General features: G+C 41.9%; 2 protein-coding genes across 2 annotated transcripts; one reads left to right on the top strand and one right to left on the bottom strand.

The window, feature by feature from the left end:
* Positions 1–277: 277 nt before the first annotated feature.
* Positions 278–14863, bottom strand: Nopchap1 (NOP protein chaperone 1). The gene is made up of 4 exons (XM_047551117.1): positions 14717–14863; positions 12918–13004; positions 3544–3680; positions 278–910 (listed from the first exon to the last, which is right to left on the bottom strand). The coding sequence occupies exons 1-4, from the start codon at positions 14835–14837 to the stop codon at positions 689–691; spliced, it is 567 nt and encodes a 188-aa protein (XP_047407073.1). The 5' UTR covers positions 14838–14863; the 3' UTR covers positions 278–688.
* Positions 9258–11063, top strand: LOC124983663 (spindle and kinetochore-associated protein 2-like). The gene is made up of 3 exons (XM_047551118.1): positions 9258–9394; positions 9459–9585; positions 10965–11063. Exons 1-3 carry the CDS (start codon positions 9258–9260, stop codon positions 11061–11063), a joined length of 363 nt encoding a protein of 120 aa, XP_047407074.1.
* Positions 14864–15264: the final 401 nt, after the last annotated feature.

Raw genomic sequence — 15264 nt, 5'->3', positions numbered from 1 at the left:
GATCAGAACTTGTCCAAATAAGGCAAAAGCTTCATTATAACCAATCAAGTTATTTCTGCACTTTATTTCCATGTCTGCCCTCTTTGAACCCCTTTCCACTATGAGTGCTGCCCAATTCATGAATTGTTCTTTGCTCAAATAAACCATTAAATTTATCTGAAAGTTTTCCTTTTATTTTATTTGGGGAGGATATGGGGGACTGAACCCAGGGGCTTTACCCCTGAGCTACATCCCCAGCCCTTTTTATTTACTACAAGACAGGGTCTCACAAAGTTTCTTAGGGCCTCACTGAGTTGCCGAAGCTGGCCCTAAACGTTTGATCCTCCTGCCTCAGCCTCCAGAGTCACTGGGATTATAGGCATGCGCCACCACACCCAGCAAAAGTTTTCCTTTTAAATATGTCCAGATAAGATAAATGCCTCACTGTAACCAATCCAGTTATTTCTGTTCTTTATTTCTATGTTGGCCATCATAGACTGGAGTTCTCTGAACCTCTCCCTTTCCATTTTGAGTGCTACCCAATTTATGAACTGTTCTTTGCTCAAATAAACCAATGACTTTGTCTAAAGTTTTTTTTTTAACACATAAGAGCACTATCAGTTTCAGAAATGTAAAACAGCCCATGAACCACATTCTTTTTACAGCATTAGCAGATATACAGCACCTATTTCTTTTCAGATCAATTTCTTCATTGTTTCTTTTTTTTACTTGCCGGACTGTCCAAAACTTCAATCTTGCCTTTTCCACCTTCTGAGTTAGGAAGCTTAATGTTGTCGATGGTGACTTCAGAGGAGATGCTGTCACCTTCATCCTCAGACTCGGGACTGTCCTCCGAGCTCTCTTGTGAACTCTCCTCTGAACTGTCCATTTCTTTTGAATCTGAGTGATCCATCTCAAATAAGGCCACATCCTGCAAAAAATATCAGGTGAGAAACCTACTTCATGAAGATTCCCTAAAAATTTGTAATAAAACATTGGAAATACTCGATACTCAGCATAAAGAGAGACACACAAAGGGTAAGAAACTTCACGGAAGATATACAGGTGATCAACAAATACATGAAAAAGTGCTCATCATCCCTAGTAATTAGAGAAATACAAATTAAAACCACCCTAAGATTTCATCTAACTCCAATTAGAATGGCTATTATCAAGAATTCAAGCAATAATAAGTGTTGATGTGGCTGTGGGGAAAAAGGCACACTCATACATTGCTGGTGGAGTTGCAAATTGGTGGAGTCATCCTGGAAAGCAGTGTGGAGATTCCTCAAAAAACTGGGAATAGATCCACCTTCTGACCCAGCTATCCCACTCCTTGGTTTATACCCAAAGGACTTAAAATCAGCATACTACAGTGATTCACATCAATGTTCATAGCAGCTCAATTCACAATAGCTAGATTGTGGAACCAACCTAGATGTCCTTCAATTGACAAATGGGTAAAGAAACTGTGGTATATATATAAACACAATGGAATATTACTCAGTCATAAAGAAGAATAAAATTATGGCATTTGCTGGTAAATGGATGTTGAAAAATATCCTGCTAAGTGAAATAGGCCAAGCCCAAAAAAACCAAAGGCCGAATGTTTTCTCTGATAAGTGCATGACAATATATATGACAATATATAACGAGGGGAGGTGATGGGGGGGAAGAGAAAAATGAAGGAACTTTGGAAGGTGTAGAGGAAAATGGGATGGAAGGGGGTGCAAGACAGAAAGATCGTAGAATGAAACAGACAGTATTACCCTATGTATATGTAGATTACATGAATGGTGTGATTCTACATTGTATGCAACCATAGAAATGAAAAGTTGTACCCCGTTTGTGTACAATGAATCAAAATGCAGTCTGTAAAAATAAAAAAGATTTTAATTAAAAAAACAGAATAAAAAAGAAATGTTTTTAATAGAATATGACACTATCATGCTTTTAGTTGCCAAAGATCCACTACAACGATGACTGACATTGAAGTCTAAAAGGTGTCCTATAGCCTCAGAGGACATATATCGTGAACACACTTCCTTCATTCAAATGTTAAAACGAGCCAGGCAGCTCACTAGATTCTAGAGATTCAACAACACAAAATCAAAACAAAACCCATGCCTTCATTTTCAGCAGGGACCAGCAAATGACAACCTGCAGGCCAAACCCTACCTGCTACCTGCTACCCACCACCCACTTTTGCTCAGCCTATGAACTAAGAATGGCCCAGAGGGCCCAAAGTATTTACCCATCCTGTCGCTTACAGAAAATGTTTACTGATCCCTGTTCTACGGGGGAAAGAAAGGAAAATAAACAAATACACAGTGTAGGGGGGTGAAAACAGAGAAAAATAAAAATAGGGTAAGATCCAGGGAAGCCCTCTTGATGAGGCGACAGCTGAGAAGAGATGAGCCAAGATGCGGAGATGTAGACAAATGCACTGTAGGCGGGAAAACCACCCAGGAGACCTGGAGCAGGGACACTGGAGCCCAGGGCAGCAGACAAGGGGGCTGTGAAGAACAGAAGGTCAGAGAGAGAGCGAGCAGGAGGGCGGTCACAGAGCCCCGTGAAGGATTCCACGTCGCTGTGAATGTGACGGGAAGGCCTCAGGGACGAAGCTGCGGGCCACACACTGGGAGAAGAGCAGACCCCGGGGAGAAGAGGGCGCGGCAGGAGGCCCGTCAGGAAACCATCAAAGGAGAAACCACGACTCGGACAGAGAGGCAGCGAAGGAGGTGACGCGGAGGACTGGGGCTGGGGATCTGTTCTGAAGGCAGCCCGGACCCGGGTTCCGATGAACGGGTGCTGTTGGCCACACCGCCAGCCTGTTCAGACACCGGTGTCATGGAGGGAGTTCCAGGGGCAACAGAAGGAGCACAGACCGGCAGTTTCACCGGAAGCGTGCGGGAGCCATCATTTCTCATAAGCACATCACTCGTTTTCACACACTCAGTGAATCAGATTATAACTACCTCTTTGGGGAAAAAAATTCAGCTAGGACAAATCAATGCTTCAAGTTAACAAATGTGATATCTGGCTTGAAAAAGCCCACCTGTGACTCCATATGACGAAATCCCAAACTCCACCCACAAAAGCTCACAGACTGGCCAACACACCATGAGACGTCTAGATGCCTCTGCAGTGGTGGACAGAGAAGCACCACAAGATGTCTAGATGCCTCTGCAATGGTGGGCGAGACTCTCGTAAGGAAAATTAACACTTAAAGATCAAGTGGGGCTGGGTGCAATGGCACATGCCTGCAATCCCAGCGACCTGGGAGGCTGAGGCAGGAGGATCACAAGTTCAAAGTCAGCCTCAGCAAAAGCGAGGCGCTAAGCAACTCAGTGAGACCCTGTCTCTAAATAATATACAAAATGGGGCTGGGGAGGTGGCTCAGAGTTCAACCCCCAGTACCCCCCACGCCCTAAAAACAAAAGATTAAGAGGGAGAGCTCTCACTCTGACTTTTAGGTGAGGAGGCATGTTGCTGATCTCACTTGACATTCACAGGAAATGAAATGATTTCATTTCACAGGAAATGAAAGCAAAGCATAGTTACCATTTGTATCACTTTTCCAAGAGTCCCATCGATATTCTCAATATTGAAACGACCAGGTGGAGCAACTGCCATTTCTTTCCTTAGTTTTTCATTTGCCCGGGCCATCTGTGGGAGAAAGGTCTGAACTCGGTCTAACACTATGGAGAGAGAAAATGGCACAGCAACTTTCATGTTAGTAAATTTGAAATCCAGGATTCTCTGTAAAACACATCTGAATGGAATAGTAGTAATAATAAATCTTTCAAGGTTTCCATATTAAAAATCTCTATCCAAAAATCGAACCCAGAGCCTCACATATGCCAAGCAAGCACGTTACCACTGAGGAACTACATGCCCAGCCCTTGTTTTAAATTTTATTTTGAGACAAAGTCTTAGTTGCCCAGGCTAGCGCTGATCTTATGATCCTCTTCACGAGGGAGTATCTCTACACCAAGCCAGTGAATTCTTAAAGCAGCAGGACTATACAATTCAGCACCTAATTATTTCTTTAAAAAGAAAAATTGCTTTTGCAGTCTTGGGATTGAACCCAGGCCCTTCCACATGCTAGGCAAGCACTCTACCACTGAGCTATAACCCCAGCCCTTAGGTTACTATTTTGAGACATGGTCTTTGCTAACTTGCCCAGGGCGGCCTCAAACTTGCAACTCTCCTGCCTCAGTCTCCTGAGTGGCTGGGATTACAGGTGTGCACCACTGTACCTGGCTCAAATGTTTTATTTATATTTCCCACACAACCCCAGAACTACAAACTGCTGAAAGGCTGGCATTCGAAAACAAGTACCCGAATAAGGAGACAATCTGACATAAGAGTCGAGTGTGCCAGGCTCGAGGCTGGTAGAGACTGACGAGGTCATTACACACTCAGCTCCGCCTCACGACTGACCTTGAGCAAGTTAATTACGTAATGACTGTCAGCGCTGCACAACCTCTGCTCCCCCACTTTCTCATCTTCCGTTTAAGCTTGTGTTACTGTTAGTCACTCAGCTCTCATCCCACACGCCTGCACTTCCACACCTTGGCCATGTAACGTGTTCGGGGGCACACAGAGACGAATGCTCTGCTTGGGCTAATACCGACCAATCTGTGGGGTTTGCACTGTCAAGAAACAGAACTCCTCTGAGTGAATCCGAGGCTGGGCCTTCTGAGAGACCAGCCAGCTTGCCACAGGTGGGGAGGGCCTGATCTAGATCCAGAGCTGCAGACCTCTCAGGGCACCGAGCACCCGGATCCAGATGCGCTGGAAATTGCTGCTGGGCCTTTTACCCCACTAAAATGAGCCAACATACTTTCTTTCTTTTCTTTAGACAATCTGAGCCTGTTTCACCTCTCTGCAACCAAGGGTGCTAACCGATAAATATGATTTTACCACTCGACACCTGGGGTGCTCCTCTATGACAGAGGGGTGATAACTGCCAGGCACCATGCTGAACACAGAGGAGTCAACAAACACGGGTATTTAACTTCCTTTTATCTCAAGAGGCCTCACACAAAACTATGCACAGAACGGACTCTCAAAATTTATTAAGCCACTACTAGGGCGACACACACATGACTAAAATATTCAGAGGAGAGAAGGAGGAAAGAAAACGATGGTAAGGGACAAATGAACGATCTTTAACTGGAAAATAAGGCTGCTGGAAGGACTGCTCGGGACCATCACACGTCCACAGCCTGGCACAGCTGGACAGTGAGTAACTGTTAGATCTGCTCCCCATCCAGACACACAGACCAACATCAAGGTGTTCCTGCGTCTGAAGACTCAAATCTATTACACAGGCAGGATCTCCTTCTGCTTTAGGGTGTTTGGTACCAGGGACTGAACCCATGGGTACTTTACCACTGAGCTCCAACACCAGCCCTTTCTATTTTTTATTTTGAAAGAGGGTCTCACTAAATTGGTTGGGCCTTGTTAAGTAGCCAAGGTCAGCCTTGAACTTGCAATCCTCCTGCCTCAGCCTCCCAAGTCGCTGGGACTGATGGGATTACAAGTGTGTGCCACCACGCCCTGCTCGGCTGTTGATTTTAACTAATGAATTCAGTGGAGCAAAACAAGTACCAACATACTCAGCCTGAATCGTCATTCTCAGAAGCCAATTATTTCTGCCATATTCTAGGAGAGTATGTGACAAGCCCTGAAACTGGGCCAGTTGTAATTTTTCTACATTAAACAAAGGCCAGAATACAATAACGTAAAATTAAAAATCCCAGCGTTCAATAAAAAATTGCCAAACATGCAGCTGGGTATGGAAGTACATGCCTGTCATTCTACCTACTGGGGAAAATGAGGCACAGGGATGCAAGTTCCAGGTAGGAGAGGGCAACTCAGTGAGACCTTGTCCAAAAAAAAAAAGAGCCAGAGCAGTTAGACAGACCAAAGAAATTAAAGGACTACAAATAGGAAAAGAAGAACTCAAGCTGTCACTATTTGCTGATGACATGATTCCATATTTAGAGGATCCAAAAAACTCTACCAGAAAACTTCTAGAACTCATAAATGAATTCAGCAAAGCCACAGGATATAAAATCAACATGCATAAATCTAAAGCATTTTTATTCATAAGCGATGAACCATCTGAAAGGGGAATGAAGAAAACAACTCCGTTAACAGTCGCCTCAAAAAAGATACAATACTTGGGAATCAATCTAACAAAAGAGGTGAAAGATCTCTACAATTAAAACCACAGAACATTAAAGAAAGAAACTGAAGAAGACCTTAGAAGATGGAAAGATTTCCTGTGTTCTTGGATAGGTAGAATTAATATTATCAAAATAGCCATACTTCCAAAGGTGCTATACAGACTTAATGCAATTCCAAGTAAAATTCCGGTGACATTTCTCATAGAAATAGAGAAAGCAATCATGAAATTCATCTGGAAGAAAAAAAGACCCAAAATAGCCAAAGCAATCCTGGTTAGGAAGGGTGATGTAGCAGGTATCACAAAACCAGAACTTAAACTCTACTATAGAGCAAGAGTAACAAAAACGGCATGGTACTGGCACCAAAACAGACAGGTAGACCAATGGTACAGGAGAGAAGACACAGAGACAAACTCATGTAAGTACAGTTATCTCATACTAGACAAAGTTGCCAAAAACTTACAATGGAAAAAAGATAGCCTCTTCAACAAATGGTGCTGGCAAAACTGGAAATCCATATGCAGTAAAATGAAATTAAACCCCTATCTCTCACCCTGCACAAAACTCAATTCAAAATGGATCAAGGATCTAGGAATTAGGCCAGAGGCCCTTCATCAAATAGAAGAAAAAGTAGGCCCAAATCTCCATCACATTAGCTTAGGACCAGACTTCCTTAACAAGACCCCTTACACAAGAAATAAAAGCAAGATTCAATAAATGAGATAGATTCAAACTAAAAAGCTTTTTCTTAGCAAAGGAAACAATCAATAATGTGAAAAGAGAGCCTACAGAGTGGGAGAAAATCTTTTCCACACTCACTTCAGAGCACTAATCTCCAAAATTCATAAAGAACTTAAAAAACTTTACACCAAAAATACAAAAACCCAATCAATAAATGAGCTAAGGAACTGGGCAGACACTTCACAGAAGAAGATATACAGGTGATCAACAAATATATGAAAAAGTGCCATCATCCCTAGTAATTAGAGAAATGCAAATTAAAACCACCCTAAGATTTCATCTAACTCCAATTAGAACAGCTATTATCAAGAACTCAAGCAATAATAAGTGTTGGTGTGGCTGTGGGGAAAAAGGTACACTCATACATTGCTGGTGGAGTTGCAAATTGGTGCAGTCACTCTGGAAAGCAGTATGGAGATTCCTCAAAAAACTTGAAATGGATCCACCATTTGACCCAGCTATCCCACTCCTCCTGTTTATACCTAAAGGACTTAAAATCAGCATACTTCAGTGACGCAGCCACATCAAAATTCATAGCTGCTCAATTCACAATAGTTAGATTGTGGAACCAAACAAGTTGCCCTTCAATTGATGAACGGATAAAGAAACTGTGGTATATATATACAGAATGGAATATTAGTCAGAAGAATACAATTATGGCATTTGCTGGTAAATGGATGAAGTTGGAAAATATCATGCTAAGTGAAACAGGCCAAGCCCAAAAAGCGAAAGGCCAAATGTTTTCTCTGATAAGTGCATGATGATACATAACAAGGGGGGTGGGGGGATGAAGAATGAAGGAACTTTGGATGGTGTAGAGGAAAATGGGGCAGGAGCGGGTGGGGAAGGAAAGATAGTAGAATGAGACAGACAGTATTACCCTATGAATATGTATGATTACATGAATGGTGTGAATCTACATTGTGCACAACCATACAAATGAAAAGTTGTGCTCCATGTGTGCACAATGAATCAAAATGCAGTCTGTAAAAATAAAAATTTAAATTAAAAAAAAAAAAAAAGAAAGAAAAAGGAGTGGGGGCTGAGGTAATTCAGCAGTAGAGTGCTTGCCCACCACATGGGAGGCTCAGGGTTCAATCCCCGGAACTTAAAACCCCACAAACCAACCAACCAACCAACATATAAAATACGATAAACTTAAACAAAAATATAATAAACTCTATGCCACTTTTTTTTTTTTTTTTTTTTTTTTTTTTGCGGTGCTGGGGATTTGAACCCAGGGCCTTGTGCTTGTGAGGCAAACACTCTACCAACCAAATATAATAAAATTTAAAAATGGGCTAGGGACATACCTAGCTCAGAGGTAGAGCACTGGCCCAGCATGTGTGAGGCCACACACACACACACACACACACACACACACACACACAAAAAAAATTCCAAACATGTAAATAAGGAGCAATGATACAGATGATATAATCAGCAATCAGAATGTTAAAATAGCTACACAAATATACTGCATCTACTCAACAAAGCACAATGAGGAAACAAAAGATAAAAGGTCTAAAATTGAACATGCAGAGAAGGAAATTATAATTTCTGATTCAGGATTAACAAATTAGTCAACAGAGAAGATGAGTGAACTTGAATGTAGAGCAATAGAAATGATTGAAAACAAAACAAAAAGTAAGACTGAAAAAATACTAACAGGTATCAAGGAGCCGTGGGGCAACTTCAACTGGCAAAAAGTGTAACAGATTCCCTCCAGGTAAGGTAAGAGAGGAAGAGAGTCAGAGAAAAATATTCAAAGAAAAAAAATGACTGAAAATTTCCCAAAATTTGATAAAAAACCAAAAACCCACAGATCCAATAAGGTGAGTGAATCCCCATGCTCCAAAATCACAAGAAAAACTGTGGAGCACATCATCAAGTTGATGAAAACGAACAATAAGAAAAAATCTTAAAAGTAGACAGAGAAACCAGTCATAGTGGCACATGACTGTAATCCCAGCAACTTGGGGGAGGATTTCAAGTTCAAGCAATTTCAACCTCAGCAATTTAGGGAGACCCTAAGCAACCTAGGGAGACCTTGTCTCAAAATAAAACATAAAAAGGGCTAGGGAATGTGACTCAGTGATAGAGCACACCTAGGTTCAATCCCCAATACTGTAAATTAAATAAAATAAATAAATAAGTTAAACCAAAAAAAAAAAAAAAAAAAAAAACCAAAGGCTAGTGAAATCATCACCAGCAGCCCTGCACTTATCAAGTGTTTATCAAGAAGGTAATATATTCTAAACAGACCACAGATTTAACTGACAGTTCACCAAAAACACATAAACAGTAACACATGAAAAGGTGCTTGAACTATTCAACATGGAGGCAGAGGACGATAAGCTCGAACTGATGTTCCAGAAAGCTGACTCTGTTCTGGATTACATTGAGTATAGACTGGAATATGAACTCAAGACAAAACATCCTGATCCAGCAGGCCAGAACAACCAATCATTGGGGTCCAATGGCACCATCTGACTGACTAAAGGACCCTAAAGGACCCTTCCAAGTCATTCTTTCCAGTACTGTTGTGAAAAATCCAGTTGCAGTCTTACAGGATTTGTCTGCAATAAAATCTCGCTATCGAACTTTATATGCACATTTTAAATCAGTTGCTGTTGAGCAGAAAGAGACAAAGAGCCACATTTATGCTACTTTGTTTTTTTTTTTTTTTTTTAGCTCTTAAAAGTCTTTTATTTATCTGCCTACAGTCTTACGAATGAGTTCTTTTTTTTTTTTTTATTATAAAATTGTAAACAAATGGGATACATGTTGTTTCTCTGTCTGTACATGGCGTAAAGGCATACCATTTGTGTAATCATAAATCTACATAGGGTAATGTTGTTTGATTCATTCTGCCATTTTTTTCCCTTCCCCCCCTTACCTCCCACCCTTCCCCTCCATCTATACAGTCCTTCCTTCCTCCATTCCTGCCCCCCTCCCTAAACCCAACTCCAACCCCAACACTAACCCTTCCCACCCCCCATTATGTGTCATCATCCACTTATTAGCGATATCATTCTTCCTTTGGTTTTTTGAGATTGGCTTATCTCACTTAGCATGATATTCTCCAGTTTCATCCATTTGCCTGCAAATGCCATAATTTTATCGTTCTTTATGGCTGAGTAATATTCCATTGTATATATATACCACATTTTCTTTATCCATTCATCAATTGAAGGACATCTAGGTTGGTTCCACAATCTGGCTATTGTGAACTGAGCAGCTATGAACATTGATGTGGCTGTATCTCTGTAATATGCTGATTTTAAGTCCTTTGGGTATAGGCCAAGGAGTGGGATAGCTGGGTCAAATGGTGTTTCCATTCCAAGTTTTCTAAGGAATCTCCACACTGCTTTCCAGAGTGGCTGCACTAATTTGCAGCCCCTCCAGCAATGTAAGAGTGTACCTTTCTCCCCACATCCTCGCCAACACCTGTTGTTGGTTGTATTCTTGATAACTGCCATTCTAATTGGGGTGAGATGGAATCTTAGGGTGGTTTTGATTTGCATTTCTCTTATTACTAGAGATGTTGAACATTTTTCCATATGTTTGTTGATTGCTTGTATATCTTCTTCTGTGAAGTGTCTATTCATTTCGTTAGCCCATTTGTCAATTGGATTATTTACATTCTTGGTGTAGAGTTTTTTGAGTTCTTTATAGATTCTGGAGATTAGCGCTCTATCTGAAGTATGATTGGCAAAGATTTTCTCCCACTCTGTAGGCTCTTTCTTTGCATTGCTGATAGTTTCCTTTGCTGAGAGAAAGCTTTTTAGTTTGAATCTATCCCAGTTATTAATTCTTGCTTTTATTTCTTGTGCTATGGGAGTCCTGTTGAGGAAGTCTGGTCCTAAGCCGACATGTTGAAGCTCTGGACCTACTTTTTCTTCTATAAGATGCAAGGTCTCTGGTCTGATTCCGAGATCCTTAATCTATTTTGAGTTTAGTTTCATGCATGGTGAGAGATATGGGTTTAGTTTCATTCTGTTGCATATGGATTTCCAATTCTCCCAGCACCATTTGTTGAAGTATGCTACTTTGAATAAGACTATGACCATGATACAAGAACTACAAAAGCAAACAGACCTGGAGCTGTCACCACTGACTGAGAGGAGAAAACTGAGATAGAGCAATTAAAATCTCACATAACAGACTTACGAAGAAATGGACTTGCAAAAGGAAACTAATGAAGAGATCTGTTCCAGAGAAATTTAGGACGATGTCTTGTTAACACTTGATTATTAGAGGTGGGGGGGCTGGTAAAGGAGAAGGTTTGGCTTGAGTGACAGGGTACGATACCTTTAATCTGAGTGGAAATTATAAGAGCAGATATTATTTGTATAAAATTTAGCTGAAAAAAATAAAAGGAATGGGAAAGCAGGGATATAAATATATATTTACATATATATATCCTTAGTTTTATAGTTTTAACTAAGGAAGTCCCTTAATATTATTTTGGACCTGTTTTCTTTTTGTGTAGTTGAGATAATGTAGATATTCTGTCTTGTCATAAAATAATGTTTATGTATATTTCAGGAGTCAATGTGTAAATGAGTATGATTTAGAAAGTAAAGAGCAAGCAACATTTAAAAAAAAGAAAAGATGCTTCCTAGGTGCGGTGACACACGTATGTAATCCCAGACACTTAGTAGGCTGAGGTAGGAGGATTGCAAGCTCAAGGCCAGTCTCAGTAACTTAGCAAGACCCTATCTCAAAATGAAAATAAAAAGGGCTGGGGATGTAGCTCAGTGATAAAGCAGTGCCCCAAATTCAATTCCTAGTACCAAAAAAAAAAAACCCTAAAAAACAAAAAATGCAAACCAATATCACTACATACACTCAACAGAATAGACCACAGTCCATGTTGGTGAGGATATGCAGCAACTAAAGCCCATACCTTACTCTCAGGAATGCAAAATGACAGATGAACTTGAAAAAGCAATTGGGCAATTTCACTTCTAAGTATGTACCTTCCCAAGATGCAAACCTATGCCCACACAAAATCTGAACAGAAAGCTACCATGTAGTCATTTTAGCTACTGTAGATTCAGTGCACAGAATGATTTTTAGAAAACTCATGATTTCTTAATTTAAAGATGTGATAACCTCCTGCATCATTTACCTTGTTTTCATTAAATTTTTGACATTAAGTCTGAATTACAGAGATATTGACTATTATATGAGAGTTGTTTGAACAGTGAGTGCTGAAGAAACTTACCAGTGTGCAGGACAACAATATTATAGAATAATTAATAAAGAGGACCGGCCTGGTTGTCATACCATAAGCAACATTTACCATATAAGTACCTGCGTCCAATTCAGAGGGATGTAGTGGTGCTTTACCATATACGTATATTAAGTTTAGGGCTTACTAAAAAAAATCCCACAGAGATTAACAATAATTGTTTCTTGTTTTTTTGCAGCACTGGCAATTTCTCCCACTACTAAGCTAAAACTATCTTTTTTATTTTATTTTATTTTAATTTAAACAGGGTTTTGCTAATATGTCCAAGCTGGGCTCTAACTTGCAATCCTCCTGCCTCAGCCTCCCAGGTAGCTGGGATTAGAGACACATGACATGGTGCCAGCAATAGTTTTTGTTGGTTTCTTTTTTGAGAGTGGGTCTCACTATGCTGCCCACCTTGGTCTCAAACTGCTGGACTCAAGTGATTCCCTAGCCCCAGCCTCCAAGTACTAGGATTGTAGGAGCAGATCACCACACCCAGCTATCAACAATAATTGTTTTTGGCTTCCGAAAATGCATACCTTGAGTAGTTTTTCAGGAAAAGTCATCCTCTAAAGAAGCAGGGGTAACATAAGAAATTCTATCCTTGTGTATTGACTTTTCAATAGGACTTATTCCACTGGACTCTATGGCATGATGTCTGACCATGAAGACAGACCATGGGACACCATCAAATAACATCTTAATTAGACAAAATTCGGCATTAGAGATCACAAGACAGGGAATGAGGTACTTACACGGACTCCTCTCTATCCGAACTGTTTGAAGAGTGGAAGTCTTTCTGGAGTTAGGCTTGGAATTAATGAGTAACCTGTCCCATATACCTGAAAACACATAGAAACTTATTTATTATAGCATAATAAAAATGATAAGGGCTGAGGTCTAGGGGTGTAGCTCAGTGAAAGAGTGCTTGCCTAGCATGTGCAAGACCCTGGGTTCAATCGCTAGCACTGTGAAAAAAGAAAAAATACTCCAAATTCCAGTACATTAGGACTCTGTGTGTATATCTACCTCCTTTCTTTAGCCTGTCTCCTTCACCTCTATTATATCACCTATGAGTAATAAATGCACATTACACTGCACCTTTCTAGATCAGAAATGCATCAGTGGACAAATGGGAGTATGTAATGACAGAGGAAGCAGTACCGGGTATAACGGTTAAATGAAGCCAGAAATCGTTTCTAGCATTTGGAGCGTTTCTTCATCTGTTACTTCTGGTTACTTGCTGGTTACTTCTTCAGAGATGCCCAACCTAGGCAAAGCAGTTCTGGGGGAAATTTTGTCTCCCATTTCACCTTTTCAGCTTTCTCACTCACTTTTTCTCCAGTCAACCCAACTCTCTAGCCCATGAGAGCTCTCAGAACAGGACTTTTAAAATTCAAGACTTTGCACACCATTTCTTTCTCTCTCTTTTCTTTTTATTGTGTTCCTGGGGATTGAACCCTGTGGGGGGGGGTGCTCTACCATTGAGCTACATCCCCAGACCTTTATATTTTAAGACAGGATCTTGCTAAGTTGCTGAGGCTAGCCTTGAACTTGTGATCCTCCTGCCTCAGCCTCCCCAGCTACTGGATTTGTACACCATTTCTAATACCTGGAAAATCTATTCACTCTCTGGTACAAAAATCCTGTTCTTCCTCGAAGCAAAGCTAAAGAAACATCCACTGAATATTTACTACTTAAGGACTAGTGATTGGATCAGAGTTAAGAGCAGAGTCTGCAACCAGGCTGCTTGGAACCACCTCACCAGCTTTGCTACTTTCCAGCCGCAAGACTTTCAGATACATTCTTTAATATCTGTTTGGCTTTTTATTTGTATGCACACCAGGCCTCAACTTCCTCACCTATAAGATGGAGATAACAAGTGAACCTTTTGCACAGGATCGTGAGGATTAAAATCGTTCGTTCCTGAGGCGTAAGTAAGCACTATACAAGCTTTGGTTATCATTATTTTAACTTCTTCGCAAGCTCTGGATTCTCACCTTTTCTTCAAGCTAGAATAAATGTTTTCCTTCAACCTACTTAGAACAGTCCCAGGCCCTTTTATGCATTCTCCTCCTGCTCACAGAAATTCTATTGGTACTACCACCTCCATTCTCAAAAAGTGAAAGCAGAGGTTTGGAGAAGGTTAACGAGTCTCCTAGAAGGCCCACTGTGGAACCTGGATTCGAAACCATCCTTTAATTCTACGTTAGCGTCTGAAATTCTGTGCACGTCTCCCTCCACGAGACAGCTGTACTCTGCAGGGATGTGTGCACGCAGGAGGAGGAGCGCAGGGCTAAGCTCAATAATCAGCAGCCTCCCCTACCAGCGAGGCGAGCCGGCCCCACCGCCCTCGCTCTGTTTGCGACCCAGCTTGGACGCACCGGAGCAGCCCCGCCGCCCAGTACCTGGCGGAACAGAACCGCCCGCGATCCGCCCCAGCCCCGCCGCGGCCTCGCACGGTCCCGGGGGCTCCGGTCCAGGGTGAGGGGCCGCGCAAGGAGCAGACCCGGCTGCTCGGGCCGCGCGTCCGCCGCCGCCACCGGTCCCTCACCTCCTCGGACATCGCTCCCCACTGTCAGCAGCTCACTGGACACTGCGACCCCCGAGCAGCTCTGGGTGGACGACGAACAGCTCGAGCTGGGGCTGGCACGAAGCTGACCACGGACCTCCATGCTTTCCCAGCCGGCATGCAGGAAAGAGCCCGGATGCAGGAAAGAGGAGACAGCCGAGGGGGCGTGGCCAAGCTTGCGATTGGAGGGAACTGCGCGGGGGCGGAGCGGGGCGGGGCGGGGCGAGGGCCGCCGGGCGAGAGTGACACCTAGCGCAAGGAGGAGGTTCCCACTTTGGGGAAAGCAAGGTAGGGTCTTGAGGTACTGTCATTGTCCTTAGAGCTGGCGAGGCTCTGTTTCTTTAAACAAATTCAAAGAGGAAGAGCATAGCTTGAGGCTGCTCTCTTTATTATTTTCTTCTTAAATTTGTTTTTTAAGTTGTGGGAGACACGTAACGAATTTATCCTCGTGGGCATCCTTAGTGTACCGTTCAGTAGTGTTGACAGTATTGCTGCAACCAGCACATTTCAACTTGCAAAACCGCAAGTGT

Source organism: Sciurus carolinensis, chromosome 4, assembly GCF_902686445.1.
Source record: "Sciurus carolinensis chromosome 4, mSciCar1.2, whole genome shotgun sequence".
Taxonomy (NCBI): domain Eukaryota; kingdom Metazoa; phylum Chordata; class Mammalia; order Rodentia; family Sciuridae; genus Sciurus; species Sciurus carolinensis.
Note: the sequence above shows the minus strand (reverse complement) of the source record. Positions and strands in the feature narration are given on the sequence as shown.